Genomic DNA, 24,219 nt, shown 5'->3' on the forward strand with positions numbered 1-24,219 from the left:
TGGTAGCACTTTCTGCCATGCCCTGTGTGAACAGGGTTTGGGGTTTTAAAATTATCTTTTAAGCTGGATCATTGAGCATTAATGGTTAGAAGTAAATCTTGGTTTTCTGAGATCAGTTTAAGAAGAGATATAATAACAGGAAGAAGTAGCTGGGCATGTAGGGGCTAAGTAGGGTGTGCACAGATATTTTTGTACCAGCTTCGCTTCTAGGCAGACAAGAAACATGTTAGAGGCCTTTCCACAAAGCCATGTGCTGCAGGATTGTCACTGTGCTAGCAATCCAGCCAAACAAATGTTTATATGCTGTATGATGCTAGTAGGAAAATTAGTTAAACTGAATTGTGAAAAAATACTATTTTGGGAGGACTGTGAGTGGAAAAAATTATAAATTGATAATAAATTGCATAGAGAAGTCTCATATTGGTCTCAATAGTACCACTTTTTACCCTACTTTTATGGACTCTCCTGATTTACTGTAGATATTTACTTAATGTGTGGCCTACAAAGGCTTTAACTTTGGAGCAGAGCTTAACATTCAATAGAGTTATGATCATCCCTGCTTTCATTTCTTGGAGTTCTGGTAGTATCTTTTTTGTACTACCCTGGTGATATTGCCCGATGTTTATTCCTTTTGCTAGTCATGTGGCAGATGGGGAAAAGAGTCCCAGCATTATAGCATGCAAAATCATGTGAGGCCAGAAAAAGTGACTGTTTTGTGGTGGCTGCCTAGTTTCCACATGATTGTCAGTTTCCTGCTGCATCTGCAGAAGATGTTGCTTGTGCTTGCTGTGATTCTGGTGACCCTGTACTTGTGAGAACACTGTGTTTGTGCACAGGCAATGCCAGTGGTTCATGTCTGCGGCATGCTCACTGTGTGCCACCACCTTTCATGTGGGTGCCACTTCAAGCCCTTCTGTCGTCTTGTTTAATGTTATTATGTTCCTATCTCTGATAAATTGTAGTCTTTTAGCACATGCTGAAATGGCTGTGTGCAGGGATGTCTTTCAGCTGCCTGGTAACTTGTCCCATGCAGCTGCTGCTGGATTGCATCTTCCAAAGGGACCTGGATTTTTGAGGAACCTTTGTTGGGAGATGTTGATACTCATTGTGGAGTCATTTTACATCTGTATCCTTCACAAAGGTTGTGTCTGGCTGTTTGCAGCAATGCCTGTGCTTGCCCTTTTCACTCTCAAGGGGAAGCCTAGACTTACACACATATTAGGATTTCAATTTGTTTACTCAAATGTTCTTTGATACACAGTTTGAGATAAGTGTTCTCTGATGCTGAAGTTTTGTTTGGTTTGTCTTTTTGGCTTTTGGGGGTTTCGTTTTTTTTTGTTTCCATGCTTTGAGAAAGCTTTCAAAAAGAGCAATAAGTGTCTTCAGTTGTACGTAGTGAATACATTGAAAATGACAGTGAATTTAAGCCTAAAAGCTGTTTATAAAACAGCTGAGACTCTATGGTGGTGTTGCCAAGACAATAAAAATTAATTCAGAAGCTTTTCTGACTTTTTATGTGATTGTGCAGTTTCAGAAAGGAAGGTGTTGGAGGATTCCCTATTCCATTTGACAAATTCTCATGTCAAGCCTACAAGCTGATTTTTGACTGCCAACCCTGCAGTAGTGTACTGCAGCAGCTGAGCTCAGTTCTCTGCCTGTCACCACCAACACACTATCACTTCTGCCAGCTAGACAGTCTTATGATTACACTTGGAGTAACACCTGTGCAAACTCATTAATTGCTAGAAAAATTTCACTGATGTCGCTCTAGGAAACAGGAAGAGAGCAGTCTGTATTTTCTGGCAATCTTTTTCAGTTTTGCCTCTGAAAACTGATTTTCCTTCCATTGTTGGCATTCAGCCATGAGGAAGCTGTGAGGCCAAAGCAGCTCTTGCTGCCAGAGAAACACCTGACCTGTGAGGGGAAGGAAGACTTGAAGAATTGTTGCTCTGCAGATGCAAACTTGGGGGCCCCTACGTTTTCTGGATGTGCTACCAAGCTCATGAGTGTCTTCCATTAGTTTTTTTGTGGCTGCCAAGGAGTAGCCACATGGTTGCTCACAGCTGGTCAGAGTAAACGTACTGCACAGGTTGCCATAACAAAACAGTATTTTCTGCAGTCAGCGACAATCTATCCTGAATTGCATGACAGCACACTTGCCTTCCTGACATGTTATGAGGCACTTTCAAGTGCAAGACAGTCAAGGGCAGTTAAGAAACCAAGATATCCTGGGAGCCCAGTTCTACTTTCTTTGGGCAAATGGGGGTTACTTTCTTTGTGCTTCAAACTACAGAACAATGAAGATGATCCCCTGCTGTGGCAGGTTCTTGTCATCTGGCATTGAGGGCAGTGTCTCAGTGGGGCAGCAGTTCCTGTGGAGGGCTGGCTATTGCGCCCTTGGCTCTTGCCAGCCAAACTCTTCATTGCGTTCCTGGAGCACCCTGGGCTCAGCAGTCCCAGCAGAAGGGAGTGATCCAGAGGTGATACTGGCCCCATCTGCACCTCTTCTCCCCTTCACCAGTAGCTGGGCCTGCTTCAGGACCTCCAGCTCTGTCAGCTGCTTCAGCAGCCCCTGATCAGTGCAGGGAAGAAATAACCATTTTTGGCATCCAGCATCTTGGAACTTGGTGAAATTGAGCAGCCAGAATAGTTTCAGAAACATGGTAGTGTAGAGGGATAGCAGGATTCTGGTTTGAGTTTTGCATGCTGAACAACTGAGAAGAAGTACAAAGTGGCCTTGAGGCAGGTTAGTGAGACATCATTAATAGGAGGGAGCCATCCTGCAAAACACTGGGCTGTCTCCTGGCTTCATGGAGCTACATTTAAGTGCTAACTTCCTGACAAGTAGCTACTGCTGCCTTCTCTAGCTGGGCATGAGATCTTACGGGAGGAGAAACATGAAAATGCTCCTTGGCACATTCTATCTCTGGCAGCACAGGTTTTCACACCCAGTATAATAAATCCTTCTTAAAAGATATGTTTCCCTAGAATAAAAAAAGGACTATTAAAATTTGTTGTCCTTCATCACACTGTTTTGCAAGGCCATTTGTGGCAAATATACTACCACACTCGTCTCTTTCTGGTAGCTCCTCGTTGATATTTTAATGTGAAAAAGAACACAATTAAGCTTGTCACCAGGGAGAGCATATTGTGCTGGCCTCCCTGAGACAATTTGTATTGGACTGGAAAGCTGGTGGCTGGCAGAAGGAAAGGCAGCACTGGCACAGGAGGTCTGTGCAGGAAGCAGTCACGAGGCACATTGTCCTCTGACACAGTGTTTTTATTAGAGTTGGGCTTCTGTGAAAGAAGCAATAGCAGTCCCTGCTAAGGAAAACCTTCCTCCAGCTAATGTTTCGAGTAGATGAAATTTACACAGAAAAATGCTGCTTAATGACAGAAAAGAAGGAAATACATAAATGGAATTTGTATTCTTGAAACCAAAATAAAATGACTTTGTGAAGTAACAAAAAATTAATAAACATTAGTTACATCTTTGTTGCTAGTAGTTGAGCTTGTGTCATTTCTGTTTCCTTTGTCAAGGAGGCACCAGATACAAGAAAATTTCAGGAATTTGTGCTCTTTAATATTTGAAATCTTAACTTGAAAAGTCTGTCTAGAAAATCAAAGTGGCCTGTGGTTTGGAAAGTGAAATATTTCAGGATTGTTTGCCTCCTATTTCCATGTGGAAAACTATGTAGTAACTACAACAAATATATCTTCCACAAAGCAAACAGTCAATTGTGGAAATTTTTTTTTTTTTTATTTACAATACCATATACTGAAGGAACCCAAAGCTTTCCAAACTTTCTGAACTTTACAGCTTTGTTGCAGGGTTAAAATCAACTAAAACCCCTTTATATCCTTCCAGCATGTGTACAGTACTGTTCCCTAACCCTCTGAAATCTTTAAAGTAAAGAGTTAACACTTTCAGGAAGTATGTTTGTAGTTAATTTTTGAGGAAGTTATAATAGCAAAGAGAATGCAGTAAAGTACCTCTAGAAAGATGGAGAGGGAACTGGTGTGCAGAGAAAGTTCATTGGGAGTACTGAAATGCCTCTGGGTCACTGGTTCTGCTTTTTTTTCCAGGGGCTTGGTTATTTTCAATTTGCATGCAGGGGGCTCCTGAGTAGAAGCAAGATGAGGAACTGAATCTAGGGACTCTCTGCTGGTGATAGCAATAAGAAAGAAGCTCACAACTCCTTGCTTATACTTAACTCTTAGGCAGGATGGATTTGGATACTGTTTTCTACAAGCGTACTACCCTTTTGTTTCAAAGCTGTAAAGACCAGTTTTCTGGAAAAACGCACTCATTGAAGCTCCATTTACAATGTAATTTTTTAATTCAAAAATCATTGCTTTATTTTGGAGCTGTATTTAAACACACTTTATCTCTCCTCCAAATATTTCCAAGTCACTGTGCTTGCTTTATTTCTGGTGCAGTATTGCTTATCTGTAGCTGAAAAAGCACAAGGTTTAGGGTGGCAAAGCCAGGTTGTGTAGGTCAGTTACAATTCTACGCTGCAAAATTCTGCAGAAATGCATCTTGATTAAGACTATAATTTCTAAAGTGCTTCCTTGTAGAGTCCTTTTCTCTCAGCCCTTGTAGCAGGAAGAAAACCTTTCAGCTGCAGTGACTGTTAAGCTGAAATCCATGTGAAAGTGTTTTTATTCTGATGCCTACCTCTTCATCTGAGTAGGAAGAGCTGAAGCACTGAGAGCTGGAATTGGTGCATTAGAATCTCTTGGAGACTGACTGTATTACTGTAGAAAGTGAAACTTATCAGTAATGTTAGCAATTCTAAATGTGCAACTGTTTGGATGACAAATTTCCTTAGTCAAAACTAAATGTAGAAAAAATATTATATTTTGAGAAAGAATCTGAATTTAGAAAACCACTTATTTTTAGTAATGCTGATATGGACTTGCAACATTTTCTTTTTCCTTTTTTTCAGTTGTATTAATTATAACTGCTAATATTTGTTGAGCATACTCCTTGCATTCATTAAAGTATCAGCATTGGTTACAACAGTCTCCAGCCTTTCCTTCAGTGTAATAGTTTTTCTAGTGTTCGTAAAGATCATTGAAATAGGCATGAGGACTTCTGTCTGTTTCAAAACCCTGACTGCTGAGGTCAGAAATGGAGGTGGCTCTCCTTACGTTCAGGAGAGAGCTTCTGTGCACAACATCCAGTTGCAGAAGTGGGATGCCTTCACACTCTAGCTTCATACTTTATAAAACCATCTCTAGAAATCACTTAATTCATTTCTTGGCTTTAAAAGAAGATCAACTCAGCTATCTGTAAATATAAAGAAAGGTTAATGGTAGTCTCTGCATAGCACTGAAAAATGAAACATTCAGTACTCTTTTCTTGACTAAATGCATACTGCTAGCTTTTTTATGATAAGTCAAAGTAAGTTCTTATAGGCAGAAATCATATTAAAAAACATTCAAGGAATATTTTATGTTTTTTGAGAGAAAGTGTATATGTTGCTATTTTTTTCATGCAATGAAAGAGGTCCAATAGATGAATAAAGTGATGATGCATCTATTTCTCATATAAATTTTATACAAGCTTTTTAATTTTCAGTGATCTGTTCTTATTTTTCATTTAAGTTCTGAAAAAGTTAGATAGTCAGACCTCCAAAAACTGGATGTTTTCCTGTATTCTCAAATTCCCTCTAGGAGTCTAGCTGGAAACCTCATTCTTTTTCCACAAGGAGCAAGAATGCAAATAAAATGCGTGCTTATGCAAATAAAATGCGTGCTTAACCTGAGCCCATGTAATTATTCAGCAGTCATGCTCCAAATTTGCTGTCTCTCTAGTGCTGTACAACAGCACTTCCAAATCCTACCAAAGGAAGAGAACACTGTGTTTTTAATGAAGTGAGCTGTTTTGGCACCGGTGATTTTCATCCATTACTTTCAAAAGAATGCTGTGATTGTTGCTGTAGCACAAAGTTCTAATAGAACATATTTCCATGTTAAACAAAACCATGTTATTACCAAAGTAATAACAAGCAGCCATCTTCAGTTCAGCATATTTTAACATAAAAGCTGTATAGATTGAATTGCTAGGTCATAGGCTTTATTTTTCCTTTAAGGAAGGGGGTTGGAGACACTTAGAGGGCTAGAAGTTAGCTATATAAAAAGAAAAAGAAAATCCTTGTCACTGTCTTTTCTCCTGGCTCCAGCGATTGAATCTGTGCTGTGCTCTCAGATTGGACAGCATTCAGGTGCTGCAGTTTTCTGTTGTCAGAGTTAGAGCTATATGCATGCAGTAAGCCAAAGAAAATTTATTTTAGTGTGTTTTTGGGTAATTGTGCCATTTAGTTCAGTTATGGTGAGACTGTTGATAAAGAGAGGCAGTAAAAAAACCTAAAGCTAATGGGAAGGAGTTATATTTACATCTTTGAAAGAATAGTGGATTGAAATTAGAAAAGAAATGTGAAACTTCCTACATAACAGAATTTCTGTGAGTGAAATATCTTGGCAAATGCAGGAACTTCAGAAGGTTTGTACTTTAAATGTGGCAGTACTTAAAATGAACTGAGCTGGACCCAAAAGCAAGTGGGTAGGTAAATGTCCAAGAATTTTTCACTGAAATACTATTGCTTAAGGAACAGATTTTTTTTTTTAATACATGTGAGAAGGGGGGGATGTTGGGGAGGGGGAGATGGATAGTTTCTATATTGATGCTGGCTATCCAGCAAGATTTGTAGAGCAATCCTTTTACCCATGTTGCAGATTGATGGGTAACTGTGTGATGTGCCATCTGCTTAAGTGTTTAACATCTGTTTAACTGTTAAGTTAAACTTAGTCTTTGTGCATATATGCTCTTACTTTTTATTTATTCATTAAAAGACCTCTAACAAGTAATTAAGCTATCTAAATAAAAGGGAGTAAATAACCTTGAAAGCAGCAGAATTGTATTCTTAATGAGGTGTGTGAAAGCTTCACATTAATGACTTGGATTACTGTTGGATCCCTTTTTTTGGTAAAGTATTTATTTAAAATTGTGTGTGTTAACTGGAACATCCATTGAACATGCAATGAACATCCATTTCATACATCCACAGTTGAGAAAATAATAGGTGCTGAAGAACTGTTTCTATCTGCATACTGAATAAACCCTACTGAGTGTTAAAAGTACTGGGTGAGTGTGAACATCATGTTCGGGATTCAGCCCACTGTTTAATCCAGAATAGAAGCGTAATTATCAGGATGGTTTGGGTTTGGTTGGTTTTTCTTTTCAGTTATGTTTTTGGTGTGCTTTGCTGTTTTATTGTGAAGGTAAACTAGGTAAGTTGGGAGGAAAGCAAGTGTCAAGCAGAGAACACAGTCTAGGCAACCAGAGGGTGATTTGGAGAAGGGCATCTCTCCAAATCTCTCTCATCTCTCATTAGGAGAGACTTTGTGGGGACTACTGAGTCATTTCTTTAATTGAGCTTCTGGAAGAGGTCTGAATACCTGGCCACTGTGCTGGAGTCGGGTGAATGTGTAAGGACAGGAAAGAGCAGTAACAATGAGAGCAGAGCTGAAAGGAATTAGGAGAAATTTGTAATTTTTCCTAGTTTTGGACAACAATGACTTGAAGACTGAGATTTATTGAGATACTAGAGAAGGTGGACTTGCAAGTGCTGAAGCTGCAGATTAAGGTGGAGGTCTTAAAAGTCTGGAATTTAGATGGCTGAGTGAGGAACATAAATACAGGGGACTGACAGTGGTGAAAATCATTAGAAGGAAACCTTCCTCTTGTATTAAAAGAGCACAGTGAATGGGATGAAGAGAACTGAAGCTGGTAAACAGTCCAAGAAAGCAAGTCCCAGGCAAAAGTCCTAGGCAAACTTCATTGTCTAATAATTTTAAACAATTTTGAAATGACTTCATAAGCCTTGACTGTCTCACAATTACATGCTTTGTATGGCAGTTTCAATAATAAATATTTGTTGAAATATTGTACATATTGGAAAATAGAGCTTTCCATTCTTTGCTGTAACCCCCATATTCCTCTTCCTCATTCTTTTGAGCAATGGTATCTTTAAATAGAGGTAAATTTGAGTTCAATGCAAATAAATTCTTCAGAGGTGATGTTCTTATGATTTGTTTATATTAAACTTGTGATACATGTTTCTGTTTTAATGCTTTGTTGTAATTTAATATCTTTGCCTTTATTTTGGCAATTGAAAGGGTCTTGAACATTAACAACATTCATAGATTCGTATAATATGCTGAGTTGGAAATGACCTATCAGGATCATTGAGTCCAGCTCCTGGCCCTGCACAGGACATCTGCAAAAAACACACCATGTGCCTGAGTGTTGTTCAAATGCTTCTGGAACTCTGCCAGGCTGGTGCTGTCACTACGGTCCTGGGGAGCCTGTTCCAGGGCCCAAACACCCTCCTGATACACAACCTCCTGTGGTGGTTTGACAGGAAATGTGTTTTCTAGGTGGCTGTGGTCAGGCCAATGGATGCTCAGATTTCAATATTGGCACCTAATGTGGCCATTGGGACATTGGGTCCGCCTCTGAGCACACGGGGTTAAAGCAGGGCTCTGCCCTGGGAGGCTCTCTTGGGTTCCGGTCAGGGTCAGGGAAAGGTTCGGAGCTGCCCTGCCCGGCTGCGGGCTGGGCGGGGCAGGGGCAGCCATTCGGCCGGGTGAGGTAGGCCGGGCCTGGCCAGAAGGGAGGGGAAGGCCCCTGCAGGATGGAAGGGTGGAGGAGCACTGAGAGGCATCGGGCAGCCACTCCCCCACCCCCACGAGAGACAGAGAGAGAGCTGTGCCTGTGCTTGCGCCACCTTGAAATTGAATAGTGGCCGGCCGAGAAGGAGAAGGGGGGTGCGGTGAGAAGGTGCCCGACTGGGCAGCTGTGGGAGTTCTGGACAGACAGTGCCTCAGATTTTTAACCCTTTTCTTGGATGATGGAAACCTTGCAAATGCTAATCCTCCTGGAGCTGAATGAGAAGAGAGATAGAGATGAGATAAGAGGAAATGGGCCACGAGAGAAATAGAGAAGAACTCAGGTGGAAGAGATGATGGAGTGGCTTATGGTGAACTCTTTTTGTGTAGCCATGGACAGAGCCATGTTTCCTTGTGATACAGGGACTGCATTCTAGGGGGAGGCAATGCCTCAGGACCAAGAGAGTTCGGTGTGGGTACCCCTCGGCCCCAGGGGGTGAAAAATATGGGGGGGACAGGTGTCCCAAAGTTGAGACTGTGCCTTTTTGGAGTGGGACAAAGCATCCTTAAAAGTCAACCCTAGAAGCAGCTCTGGTCCGCGTTCAGTGGTGAGAGCGCTGGACATGAAAGGAAGAGGTCACCATTGGCACAAGAAGGACTCCTTCTCCTCTTGATGAACTGAGGATTGAGCATTCTGAAGGGTGGTGCCGGACCGAGAGTCGATGATTTGGGGGATGTATTGTATTGGGAATTTGGTGGGGAGGAGGAGGAGATGTATTTGTGAAGTTTTCATTTTCCTTGTGTGTTTCTTTTTTTTTCCTTTCCCTTGTAGTTTAGTTAATAAATTTTTTTCTTATCTAAGTGGGAGCCTGCTTTGCTTATTCCTGGTCACATTGCACAGCAGAAACCAGGGAGAGAGTATTCTCATGGAGGCGCTGGCATTTTGCCAGTGTCAAACCATGACACCTCCCCAAATACAGCTTCAGGCCTGAAGGTTCTGTCACTGGGCACCACAGAGGAGAGATCACTACCTGCTCCTCTCTTCCCTTCCTGAGGAAGTTGTAACTGCAGTGAGGTCTGTCCTCAGTCTCCTCCAGGCTGAACAGATCAAGTGGCTTCAGCTGCTCCTCATTCACCTCCCCCTCAAGGCTGTTCTCCATCCTCATGGCCCTCCTTTGGGTGATCTCTAATAGCTGAATGTCTTTCTTATATTGTGATTGAACATCATTTACTTGTTCCTATACTGTAATGCCAGACTATATACTGACAGACTGAGAGAGCTGGGGCTGTCAACCTGGAAAGAGAAGGTTCTGCAGGGAACCTCAATACCTGAAGGGGGCTTAGAGGAAGGCTGGAGAGGGATTTTTCACAGGGCATGTAGTGATAAAACAGGAGGAATGGCTTTAAACTGAAAGGAATTCTTAGAGTAGATATTAGGAAGAAATTTCTAACTGTGAGGGTGGTGAGGCACTGAAGGAACTGCTTGCTTAGAGAAGTTGTGGATGCCCCATCCCTGAAAATGTTCAGTGCCAAGTTGGATGGAGCTTTGAGCAATCTGGTTTAGTGGGAGGTGTCACTGCCTATTGCAAGGGAGTTGGAGCCTGATGTTTAAGGTCCTTTCCAACCCAAACTATTCTATGGTTGTGTTAATGTGTGACACATCTTAACTCACCTAAACATTCCTTTAAAGAGGTGAAGCAAACCACAGTTCAGCCACATCTAATTAAATATAAAGGGGTTGAACTAAAATACAAATAATTTCTGTTTTGAACTGTTAATCAATGCATGCAGGTGACTGAGAGCAACCAAAAACAACCACAGCTGAAATGCAGAGAATAAGTTTATTCCATTACCTCTCTGACTGGAGGATCCTGAAGCAAGGCTGGGCAGCAGCGACACGAGTGAGGGCACAGGCACCATCAGGCTCAGCCCAATCCTAGCGGGTGGCAGGGCTGTGGCTGTGTCCATTTATCCAGGGCCTGAGCACGTGTAGTTTAGCACCATGCTGTGACCTCCCTGTGCTTTTTATGGTCTCTGCTTTGATCTTTCTCCCAACAGGGAGCTGAAGCATGTCTGGGATAGGGCCTAAAAGTCTCTGTAAACACTTATGTTATCTCTACACAGAAATTCTACTTCTCCAAACAGATAGAGGATAAACAGCAGTAGATTTAATATATGGTTTCCCACACTGTTTATTCTCTAGGCTTTGGCATTCCCAGCTGGAGCAAATTCACCATCTTCCTTGCCATTCTTCCCCCTTTAACCATTTCTTCTGAACACAAACGGAACTTACATCACTTTTTTCAAGTGTTTTCATAGCTGTTTTCACACTGAATGACATAATAAAGCATCTCTGACTCTACTCTTCGTAATTCCTTCCACTCTTCTCCCCCCTTCAAGGTCACCTGCCAACACTTGGGAATCACACTGAGCACATCTACTTGTAGCTCCATGGGAGAATTGGTATAACCCCGTCAGAATACAGGATTTCACTGAAATCCTGTTCAGTTTTGAGCTGTGGATTGAAGTGAAGCCATTTTTAAAAGGAAAAAATTGTGAAGGCATTCTCCTTGGATAAAAGAGAGGACTGCATTCTCCTCTGGTAACATAGCAGCCATACCTGGAAAGGGCTATGCATTAGCTTTCAGACAAACTATAGCAGCAGGATGAAAATATTGCAGGCATTTTGACTTTAAATTTCATTTTCAAGGTGCTATACATCTAATTAAAACCCTTTTCAAGAACAGAAACTCAGTTACTTCTAATGATAAAATGTATCAGATATCTATTTGCTTCACACTATAATGTGTATAAAATAAACAGTAAACAAAGTATAATCCCAAAATATCCTCCATTCATATTTTTATCCTGTGTTTAAAATCCTCATAGTAATGTATATAGAGATACTGTGCATATTTATATGTACACAGAGAGTGGCTGAAACTTGTGCTTTATTCTACTTTATGAAGTTCAGCCTAGTCGCAAGATTGCATTATTTCTAAGCTTCTTATTTGTAAATGCGAAGAGTTTTTCAATCATCTGCAATTGATGTTTACTGCCAAATTGCTGATGCAGGAGCCTCATCTCTGCCTCGTGGCTTGTGCTAGTTAATAAGTGCTCTTCAGCTCAGCAAATGTGTGCACAGGTGTGTGCATGTATTCTTGCTCCAACTGTTTAACTTGTTTGACATTAAGTATGTTGGAAAAACTTGATCATGGTTCTGTCAGTGGAATAAGAAAATCCTAAGTAGATGATGATCTTCAGGTGAGGGTGCTGGGGAAAGGACATGGAAAGTTGTACAGGCATGCTTGGTCCTACTTTTGACATCGAGGCACAGTATGTAGCTGTCTTTCTGCATCCCCTTCTCTCTGGGCCAGCCAGAGCCATCTGATTATTCTACTCAAGCTTAACTAATTACTGTACTGAGGAGCTGTGTTCAGTGAGATGTCTTGACCAAATCCAGGAATTCATAAGCGGGCTCCATAGGAAGCCTTGGCAATGGCAGGCACTTGCCTTTTTTAATGTGTGGCACAGAAAGCAGTTTAATTCTATGATAAACCACCCTCACTGTAAGGAATTAAAATACCTTTTTGCACTCAGTACTGCATACACATGCATATCTGTACACGGACAAAGTAAAAGTCTCTTGTCTTTTCATCACTTTTCTTCCCCATCTCCAATATAACTATTCCACTAAAATTTTTCATACACTTCTTGAAATAATATGAAGCATTTAAGAAATAATAATAAAAACCAGTAAACAATATATATTTTTCTGAGATACCTTATTTAGATCTGTCATAAATTTTTTTATCATGCTCTTACGTCATCCCTTAGGACTAGTGGCTCTTCTGGATATCTGAGAAAACAGTGAAGAAAATCACTTTTCTGTAAGCTTAGCAAACATCTAGAGAAGTCTGTTAGCAACCTAATGAAATTACAGAAATCAGCAGAGCAGCAGAAACTTCCAATTTCATCAGTATTATGTGCTGAGGTTGACAGCACAAGACAATTTCTGCAGGATATAAATACATAGCTAAAAGGCATGATTTGTTTTTAAAATAACCAAACCACAAAAATGTGAGGCTTTAAAATGTTGGGGAAATTAATAGATTGGACAAATTCTCTACTTCTTAGTGTCTGGTTTCAGCTGTAATAGAGTTAGTTTTCTTCTTAATAGCTCTTACAGTGCTGTGGTTAGGATTTAGCATGAGAATAATGTTGGTAACACACTGAGGTTTCTGTTGCTCCTCAGTAGCACTTACCTTAAGGCAAGGACTTTTCCTCTTCCCATGCTCTGCCAGCCAGCAGCTGCACAAGAAGCTGGGAGTGTCTGCTCAGCCAAGACAGCTGACCCCAACTGGCAAATTTTGGGCCATGTTATATACCATACCATGAAAATCATACCCAAAATATAATCCAGGGGGAATTTATCATAAGAGGGGTCATTGCTGGGGGATGGATTTGGACATCGGTTTGTGCTGAGCAATTGTATTGTGCATTACTTTTCTCTCTTGGGTTTTTATTCTTTTATTCTTCTCTCTCTTGGGTTTTATTACTCTCTCTCACACCCTCTTCTTTCCATTGTTACTGTTGCTGTAATTGGTTTTATTAGAATTTTTATTATTATTGCAGCTATTATCTGTTATAGACTGTTCTCATTTTAACCCTTGAGTTTTTAATTTTTTTCCTGATTCTCCTCCCCATCACAGCATGAAGGGGTTGGGGAGAGGTACCTGATTGCCATTCAATTACACAAAGTTATGGTAGGCACTTTAGTCTATAAATATGTTTTAAAATTTGACTTAGCCCACCTGCTTCTTACATGGCTTGAAACCTCAGATTCTGACTGCTTCATGTTGTCATGTCTTAGATACTCCAAAAATGCTTCTATTAATTTAATTTTTTTGTTAACAGTTACACTGTTCCAACTGTATTTGAACAGATAGTACAACAGTAATGGATTGCAGTGGTTGCTGATGGGGCTGACTGATGCTGGGGTGCTCCTGGGGCTGCACATCTCCGGGTCCCTTGCCCTTCCCTGCAGGAGATCTCTGAGGAAAGACAGACATGTGTGCAGTATGCTAATAGGTGTTCTGTTGGAGGAAACAAGTAGTCCCATCGTCAAGTTGCAGTTTCTTCCACAGGCTAATCTAATAGTATTATGTAAATCTCTCTCTGTTGGATTAGTGTAATTTTAAAAAGAGAAGTAGTCAAACAAATAGTAAAAGTAGTTAAATCTCAGTACATTATGTTTTCACAGTTGTGTACTGAATATCAAATTTTTAAATAGGAAGAAAATCCTTGCATGTCAGAAACATAGTGAGGCACCTTATTACTCTGATGGCAACTTAATGCCTTTTCCTTACTCCTATTTCCTGCTCCCATTAAACTTTGGAAGGCAAGTCTTCCGGACCAACTCTGTGTCCAGCTTAGAACTCTTTCTCCAGGTTCTTGGAGCAAGAGTTTTACTCTTCCAAGAACAAACTACCTGGATAGAGCTGGTGCAGACAGCTGGGAGTGGGAAAAAATACAGGGTATCTGCCACCCCTAATCACTGTCATCATCCTTGTGGAAAAAATGGAAGTACTCTTTTGTGTTTTCCCTTTGATTTGAAAGGAATTTTTATATTTCTGTATTTAAAACTTTCCTTAATTCATGCTGAGGAGTAGTTTTTTTTGTGATCCCACTAAGCAAGGACCAATAAAGGTTGACATATAGGGGCTTTATTGGTGCTTTCATCCCCTATCTGCATGACTTTTGCTTATACATATATTGTAAAGGGCAGTGGGTCTCATGATGTAAAAAGGATACAGAAATGTCATGATTAGGTAATGGGTAAGTACTTGTTCTGAAGTGAGTCTGAAAAATCACTGGATGTGGATGTATGCCAAGTGTCCCACAAAGAGTAGGTTTAAGGTAGTAATTAAGGGCTGGTTGAGTTAAGGATTACAAGATCACAAAACAAATTACTATTATTAGCAGAAGTATTTGTTCTTACATCAAGCTGTCATCCTGCCTTGCTGTTTAACCTGATTCTGCTATGTGGAAAAAGAATGATGTCGGACACTTTATTAAGTGTGAATTTGTGATTTACTTTGGGGAGAGGGTGCAGGGTGGTTAGTGTAATTTTCTTCTAAAATGGCTGTCATTTTTTGACTTCATGCACTTTAAAGCAAACCTACAAAAGCAAGGAAACTTAAAAAACTAAAGGACTTTTCTGGCTTTGAAGATGGTGTATGAATGAATGCTGAATCTGAAAATGTAGGATCTTTGGGAAGATATGACTGGATATTCTATGAGTGTTATGTGTGCAAAGCTGATTTATACTAGCTTGTCACTGCAGTTCTGCAAGGGAAAGCCCAGTAAATACATTTTGATTTACATATCTCCTCTGCTTTTAAAACAGGAGTTTAGAGAGAGTTGTAAAATGGTGTGGCTTAGGGATCACAGGAATGAAACAGCCCCTTTGATTGCAGCTTAAGTGTGATCTGCATGTACAGCGTTTAATAACAAGCAGCTAATTGTGTGGTTGTGTGCTGAATAAATACCACAACAGCAACAATAAGAAGGTTATTTGGTGTATAACTGGCACTTAATCACAATACCTGTTAGCTGATGAACTTCTTACAGTCTTGAGCAGTGTCAAAGATTTTTGGAGCTTCACCTCCTGTCAAACCGTGGATGAGACCAATCTTTAAAGTAATATGTTTTAAACAATGTATTGGACTTCTGATAACACTTTTATATTGAATAGTGATAGGTCAGGGCATCCTTCCAACAGGTGGTTGTGGACAGAGAAAATAGTGAACGACTGAAAAAATAAATGGCATATCTCAGGAGGGAGGAGATCTACTTGTTGTATGTAGTCCCCTTTGTTCCAGGATGTCAACCTCATGCTGTAACGTCATAGTTGACCCATTGCCAAAATAAGATTAAACAGTCTTAGCCTTAAAGGCATTGGAAGCATGAAGTGGCTTTGGGGAATGATGTAATTCAAATATGCATAATACTATGTAAAAATCATCATGTCAGTAAAACACAGACAACTCTTAATTCCCGCCAACTTTTATAATTAAATCTTGGATATCAGAATATATTGTATGTCTGTGTATTTCTGATTTATGTTTTTCCTTTTTCATTCCAGAGCTGATGTTAGATGTAATTTTGGTTCTAATATTTTATTTTGGGGGTTGTTGTTTCTGTGTTTGTTTGATTTGCATTGTAGGGATTGTGTAGGGATTACAGGGGGGTGAGGGTGGGTAGAGGGGAGGAGAGGGGAGGGTTGTTTCTTTTTTTTGTTTGTTTTGTTGATTTTCCAGAGTAAAGCAGTAGCTTTTGCTAAACTTAGAGGCTGTGCATTGATAAGAGAGTGGTTAGCCATGCAGCATTCAAGCCTGTGGATTAATCATAAGCAGAAATATTTTTCTTCCTCTATGAGACGTTTTAGACTTCTAGCCTGAAAGCCAGGCAGGTGGTCAAAAGACAAACAGCAGCTTTTGACTTCCTTGTGATCTATGAGCTTAAGTAGCTGTTTGGAGTTGTGATGATGTCTGCATCTGTCTACTACTCCACTTTGTTTTTTCTTTGAAACTGTGAATTTTCTACAAAACTGACTGCTTTTTAAATAAAGCTTTGTATCTCTGTGGAGATGTGCATGCTGTGGGGGAGAGTGTGAGACAATCACTTGCTTTTCTCACTGGAAGCAGGAGCCAGAAAGGCTGTGTTTTCAATTCAGCAGTGCAAATACCTCTACTCTGGCAGTGCAAAATTGCTCAGACCTTGGAGATCAAACTCAGTTTTTGTGAAATTGGACTGAACCAGGCAGAGAAGGCTGATGACCTTAGGATACCTTGTCTAGCTCTCTGCTGTTAGTTTACGATGACACGGGTATTCCAGAGGTCTGTGCTTTCTCTTTCAGTCACATATGAAAGTCTTACACATCAAAGAGCGTCTCTGATAACACTAGCAGGCCAAATCTGGGCAAGTGAAGCAGGTCTTCCAGCCTGTGTGTGATGGAGAAGAGGATATGGTGTCGTCTGAAGCACTGCTCTGTCCACTGCAGTTTGTAATAATAATGTGGGGGTCCTCATATGGAAATCTGATCCTTGAAAACTTCATGTGAAATTGGGGGCGGGTGGAATTTAAGGCAAAATCATTTTTAATGCAATATAACATCTCACAAGTTCATGAATTGATTTCATTAAACAATGAAGAATTAAACTTGAATGGTGATCATAATACTGAAACAAATCTAAACCTCAGCTTTAGACTGTAGAGGTTTAAGACTTCTCTCAAAGTTTCCTTCACTCACTACCCATGGCTGCATTCAAAGATTTCCCAGATGGTGGTGGCTACTCTAGAGTGTCTTTCTAAGAGTTCACATGAAAGGTCCTGTCTTTGCCCTGTCCTTCCACAAGTGACAGTCATTTAGCCTTGCCCAACTGCATGTCCCAGTTCAAGACAATGTGTCATCACTCAGGGTACTATGTGGGATCAGCACAGTAATGGTGGCATGAAACATATAGCTCTGAGTGCTATATGGCTGTTCAAGTAGTCAAACCTATTAAGGCTAGCTCTGATTCAATTGCTGTTCTAAATCTGCTTTAGAGAACAGATCTTCTTCAGTTACCAGGGTAGGGTAACTTCAAAAAATGTTCTCCTTAGTATCATTCTGTAATTCTATTATTCCTTCATATGGTAAAAAAAAACAGGACCAGAATTTCCTGAGACTCCTCAACAAGAGATTAGGGAAACTTAAAAGAAAAACACTTCTAGAAATCTTGTTCTTTCTTTAAATCAACATTAGGCTCCTGGAGATTCCTCATCTAGATCCATGTGTGCGTCTAGCAACAGCAGGCTTGTACATCAGTGATGGTGTGCTGGAGTCAGCAGCTTCCTGGAGTTTCTTCTGTTTTGTAATACAAACACAGGTTTTGTTTCTCAGTATCTCGGTACTTTTCTCTTCAAACTTGTCCTTAACAAGATGAGTAATTCTTGATACTACTGTATTTAGTCAGTGCTTTCAAAATCCAAAGCAGTGTCATGAAACCAAGTTTTGTTTTAAAATTTTTTTAAAAAACAAACTTAAGGATAGAATATATATAGAATAAAGTGAATATTGACAAATAATGTAGATTGTAAAAACTACGAATTGTCCCAACTGCAGAACAAAGGAAAAATATTCAACAAGCATATGGGAGGAGAAAACCAGAAACCATTACTTTTGCCCAGTAATCCCCAGTGCACGTATTTGTCAAAAATCCAGTGGTCCTCACTGGTAAGGTGCTGCCTTTTACTTACTGATGTGCTGAAATGTGTACATTTGTGTTACAATTTAAGATTTAATTAATCTTAAATTACATTTCCTGCCTCTTCTAGGTTTTCTTCAAGTGCTATTGTAGATGGCATAAGAAGCAGTTATATACTTAGGTCAGCCAGAGTTAAAAGCTGATTTCCCCCAGCACAGCAAACAGGTTACTCTTAACTCTGAGTTGTCTTGAACTGAACCCTCGTCATCTCTTTGTTTTTCAGTGGGCAGTTTGCCGTAGTGAAAAAATGCCGCGAGAAAAGTACCGGCCTGCAGTTTGCAGCAAAATTCATCAAGAAAAGGAGAACGAAGTCCAGCCGTCGTGGAGTGAGCCGGGAAGATATCGAGCGAGAAGTTGGAATACTGAAAGAGATTCGGCATCCCAATGTGATAACGCTTCATGACGTCTATGAGAATAAAACAGATGTCATTCTCATTCTGGAGCTGTAAGTAACTCTAGAAACCCACAGACTAGTAGGAGAATATTTGTTTCTTTGGTTTTTAAAAACAAACCAAAATTTGAGAATTGCAGTGATTCAATGGAAGTTCCTTATCACCCCAAAAGAAAACAGGTAATAGCCTTAGAAATCTTTGGTTTTTAGTCAGTGTTATAGTTTCCTGATTTCCACACATATTTTTCACTCTGAATGCACTACAAAGTTTTTTTTTAAAAAAAATCAGCATATTTAGCATTTCTTCTTTTCTGCTTTTTACTTTAATCACTGTTGATGTTGTGGATCCAAAAGAATAGCCTGGAACTAAATATACTGATTTGAAGATCAGAGCACAGGAAAATAGAGATTCTAAGTGCAGATTAGTTTAGGAAATTTCACTGTGTTTTGTGTTGGTGTAAAGTGGCCTCAGTGAATGCTTTTTCTCATTTTCTGACCCACATAGAACAGAATTTTCCCACAGTTCTCTCTTGTTAAAATGAGAACTGAACTTCCACACAGTTTCATACTGGTTTAATTACCAATTTTTCATCCAATGTCATTGCTAATAGATTGAGCTAAATATGTCAGCAGAAGCTACTTCTCCATTTTTTTAAAGTCTGGCTTCCAGTTCCTCAAAGACTGCAATTGTAGGAGTTAAGCCTTAGTCACCTGTTAAGAGTTTGTCAGCGGTGCTGCTGGAATGTGCATATCTTTACACAGGTGGCATGCCTGGCACTTTATTATTGCCATACCTGCTCAGTGTCAGTTAACCATACTGTACAGTAAGAAATTCATGCATGCAGAAGACTTGGTACTGGCATCTTGGGCAGCACTCGTGTTTTTTTGTGGGCTGTTCATGTGGTTTTTCTTGTGTAGGTTTTGTCTTCCTGTTTACTAGATTTGATAAATTGTATTTCCACTTTATAAAGGTACTTCAGTGTTGCATGGTTTCAGTAACATATACATTTACAGTATAGATTTAAAAAGGAAACTGGGATGTAGCTTTTGGAGTTCCATTCTTTCTATGGTCTATATATGCATGATACTACTTTGTTATGTTATGTTTTCTTATGCAAACATATTTTTACACTTCTAGTCCAGCATGTGATATCTTATTGTAATAGTTGTAGTCTGGCTTGGTTTTTTTAGTTCCAGTTGTATACACTTGAATTAGTTTGCCAAATGTGGATAATTTAAACAAGTATTTTTTTCCAAACTAAATTATCATCTGGTATAAAGTAAAAGTTCCTTATATTCTTACTATTTCTGGGTTTTGTTCAGAATTCTTTGAAGTGTGATGTGAATACACAGCAAAATTGTGATGCTTATTCCTCTCCCTACTTGATACTAACTCTCATGTTCTCTTGCTCTACAACTTTACTGTCAGAGTATTGCTGCTTCTGTAGCTCCTTCTGCTCTGAAATCTGTACAGATGAAATCAGGCCAGTGTCTGTACTTGAAAGCTGTGAGGGACACTTGGTAATCACGGCAGTGGTAGGAGGAATGGGACTACCCCGCCCACCCTCACTTGAGGCATGGAATGGGAGCTCTTTTGGAAGCAAGGTTGCTGTGTGTGTGTGTCTGTGTGCAACCACCGCTGTCCATTGAGCAGAAGAATGACTATCTGCATATTTCATAAGCTTGATGTCATGAAGCTCAGCAAATTATTTGTATTGCAATTTAGGTAATTGTTTTGCAAGGTGAGCAACCCCTATATAGTTTCAATCTGAGATTTTTTTTTTTTCACTTTTCCAAACTGCTTTGTGAGTCTTTCAATTGAAGAAGTGCTGTTTTGGATATCATAAAGGTAATGCATTTATTTATTTAGACAGTCAAAGAGGAATCCCTTTGTAGCAATTCCTTTGTAAACTTGAATATGCTAACTGCTACGAAGTTTTGTAGTTCTCAAAATCACTGTGTTGTTACATAAAGCTATTGAATAGACAGGATTGTCATTTTAATCGCATGCTCAGACATTAAATATGTAATTCTTTTTCTCTAATGTTCTAATATTCACATTTTACCTAGGGACCTTCCCTCTTGACAGTCTTTGTTCTTACAGAGCAATTTCATATGAACAGAAATAAAGCTGAAATCTCATTAAATAACCTGTTTCTCTATCTTCAGAATCTACCCTAAGTGTCCATTTTCCATTTTGATTAGAACATAGTATTTCCTGGCTCTTGTGTTCTGTTCTGACTACAATTATGAGGCAGTATACCACACAGAGACACAATTTTGTGTGATTGAGCAACCACAGCTGCCCTTTTGTTGCCATATGTCAACATGCACAGTCCCAGGGTGACAGGGTCTATGGCCTATTCAGTATTGATTTTTATTTTCTGCTTCAGCAAGAGGTTTGCTATATTGCATACAGACTCCTAAACATTTTTCTGCCTTACTAATTGGCAGTTTCTCAGAGGTGAGCAATTGACTGAACAAGGGGGAATGGCATCACATTGAAAAATGGCACACTCAGACTGGTTATTAGGAAGAAATTCTTAACTGTGAGAGTGGTGAGGCACTGGAACAGGTTGCCTGGAGAACTTCTGGATCTCCACTCCTGGAAGTGCTCATGGCCAGGTTGGATGGGGCTCTGAGCAACTGGTCTAGTGAGAGGTGATCCTGCTCATGGCAGGGGAGTTGGAGCTTGATGATCTTTAAGGTCTCTTCCAGCACAAACCATTCTCTGATTCTATTCAAGGTCATGATTTATATGCAGGAATATGTGGGCAGTTGGTTAATTATTGCAGTGGCCAAGTAGGTACTCACAGCACCGAATACAAAACAGAGCTACTTTATCCACATAGGTGTTAGGAAGTTTTTCTTTGAACTACTTTATATCAGGAAACTGATTTATAAAAAAACCCAAGTTCTACAAAATATTTAATTTATGAAACTTTTAAAACCAAATCTTTCCTTAAAAGATTCAGCAGCCAGGGACAAGCATGAAATATCCTTGAAGAAGCTTACTTTATTGCAGTATTTTGGTATATTTAGAGCATTCAGACATATTTTCATAACTCTAGGTCTTAGTGAAAAATGTCTCCTTTCTTGACTTGGAAATAACCTTTTAAATTTGCACTCTGTGGACTTTTACATCATCTTGAAAGGAATATTATGCATATTACATACAAACTGGAAGCCACTGTCTTTTCCTCATCTGACTTAAAACCTGAATAGTTTTCTTTTTTTTTGGCTTTTATCACACAAATAATTGAATTAGTCTGAATTTTTCAGACTAATTTTACATTTTTCTATCCAGCTGCAGCTATTAGAGTCTGTTATATGTTAGCTGTACTAAGTTATTTCTAGTGACCTCTGCTGAAGCCATCATTTTTTCAGACTTCACAGACTAGAAAACACAGATGTCCCTGCAGTGATAATTATTTTCTGTTCTCAAGCATGTTTTGCACCTACTTGATTCCCCTTTTCCTGACCTTAGATGCATAATTTCTCTCTTCCATTTTATTTCCTCTTCCACTTTATTAGGTCTTTATTTAGACTGCAGACGTAAAATATACTCAGTTTGTGATTCTTTGTGGAGTCTTGGTTATGGTTTCTTGCTGCAACACAAAAAATAAATATTTTCATCCTATATTGTACAGTAGTTCCTTAAAATTCACAAAAGGAATGCAGGTGGTCTGTTTTTTAAAAATGGCTTGATAGCAATACCTGACTCCTTTTACTCGGTAGTGTATTCTGAATTTGAAATCTAGATTTAAGATGGTTATCTCTTCTAGCATGGTTCTGAGTGACAATTATCTGTTCTATAAACTTTTTAAAATAGAAAGTTTTGAAAGTATTAGAAGCATTTGTGCATTAAATACTAGGATTTATACTTCATTTGAAAGCATAAACTTTATTTTAGACTTAGTCCTGTATCTCACACTGTCTCTGACTTTCTGCTTTGGTGGTAGCTTCATATTGTTAATTAAAATAGAACAGTGCAAGAGGATGATACATCCTTGTGTAAAAAATTATGACAATTTCATTAATTGATCATTGAAGAGCAAATAAGAGCATGTAACTGTGAACTCTTGATATTCCTCTTCTATCTTATTGGGGATTTAATTTAACTTTTTACAAATATGCTCAGGAAGAGACTTAAAGCCTATTTTCCAGAGAAGCTTGAAGCCTTCACAGGGCTTCCTTAATTTTTAGTTGTCTTTTGGTAGAAATACCTCTGAGATTTTTGTAAATTTTACCCATAAGTAAATAAGAAAGTTATTATCAAGTAGCTTTGCACTGCAGTTTGAGAGAAGGATTAAATATTTGGTGCTTCTGGCATGTATCGGGCAGTTAGCAAACCCTGTGACACCAATTTGTAGATCTTGTGCCACCTTTGGATTTCAAAATCCTAAATTCCAGGCCCACAGATAGATGCACAGAGAATATGTAGGCAGGTTGGAACAAAGGCTTGACAGGGCTGACAGGACAGGCTCAAGAGCTGGTATGACTCTGCCACACAGTGAGCAGGTCTCAAAGGGAGAATTGGTTTCTATGTGTTGCATTCCCTGAGCAAAATCATTGCCCCTCGTGTTTGGTAAACCCATATGCTCCTCTGTTATTAATCTGAATGTTGTAGATGAGATCAAAATACTAAGGCACTCTGCTGGGCCAAGGTAACCACCTGCTGTACGCAGACTTTGGGCACTTCAGGAATTTCAGTGATGAAAACCTAAATACCAGTGGTGTTTGAGTGCAGAAAAGATTCACAGGAGTGCTCATGCCCTCTCCCACTCACCCAACCCCCCCTTAGTGGGATTTAGCTGCTTAAAATATAGTCCAGGTTTTGGTGCATGTGTTCTGGCTGACCTTTGAGGCCAATGCTTCTTGTTCAGTATAATTGAAGAATTTAGGCACACTAAAGAGAGGATTTCATGACAGTTGATGTCTGTAATGGAAGCTGGACAAATCAAAATGAAAAGGCGTGGTGATGCTGGAACATGTTTTCATTTTTCTGGTAGCTAGATAAAGAAAAATGTAAGTGCAATGTTGTTCAGCCAGTAGGTAATTTAATGAGCTAGCAGCCCTGTTCTGCTGTTTCAAAATGTTTGGTACACTTTGTACTTCTGAGGAGTGGGTTGGTAACTGCACAATTCATAAAGGCAGTGAAATGAAGTGGATGCAAACTCCCTTATTCTTACGTAAAATAGAAGAAATAATATATGAGTCTAGTCTTGGGCTGACAACTGTATGACTGGATGTCATACAAGACAGATTTGACCACAGAATCCCTAGGGAAAACATTTATTTTACAAGTTGACAGAATAAATGTTTGGAGACTAGAGAAGAATTCAGGTAATTTATCAAATTGCATCTGTTTTAAAACTGGAATGAATTGATGGCATGCTTCTTTAACTTTGTTTATGTTGTTTTGAAATCTAAGCAAGATAAATGTTCCTTCAAGGGATTTGGGTCTAGATTTTAGGGTTCATTTGTAGATTTTAAAATTCATTAAAAATCCTTTGATAATCATTAATTATCATTTAGGTGCTGTTGCATAATAAGCAGTGTGATCATAGCATATGACTGAGTCATTACGAGGTGACCATGCTGACTTTGAAGGTTAATTGATTCTAAGTTCCCTGAGTAGGTTCCCCTAATGACTTCCTCTGAGATCTGGCGATAGTTCTGTTTCATAGTTAAGAAAGCCTGGCAACTTGCAAAAGCACTATACAGAAATCCTTTTTCCATGGGCGTGATGTATTTTATTTCCCAGAGGGAGGTGTGTGGGTTGCAATCACATCTGTCAACCTTCCTTTGGGGAGGCTGGGAAATGCTTTTACCACT

At 39.4% G+C, this 24,219-nt stretch overlaps 1 protein-coding gene across 1 annotated transcript in view; it reads left to right on the plus strand.

The window, feature by feature from the left end:
• The window catches only part of DAPK1 (death associated protein kinase 1), an 83,827-nt gene that overhangs the window by 20,934 nt on the left and 38,674 nt on the right, over window positions 1–24,219 (plus strand). The window contains exon 3 of the mRNA XM_036402936.2: window positions 18,214–18,435. Coding sequence (XP_036258829.1) covers window positions 18,214–18,435 — 222 coding nt within the window. The remainder of the gene's footprint in view (window positions 1–18,213; window positions 18,436–24,219) is intronic.

The sequence above is a fragment of the Molothrus ater genome, chromosome Z (genome assembly GCF_012460135.2).
Source record: "Molothrus ater isolate BHLD 08-10-18 breed brown headed cowbird chromosome Z, BPBGC_Mater_1.1, whole genome shotgun sequence".
NCBI classification, from domain to species: Eukaryota; Metazoa; Chordata; class Aves; order Passeriformes; family Icteridae; genus Molothrus; species Molothrus ater.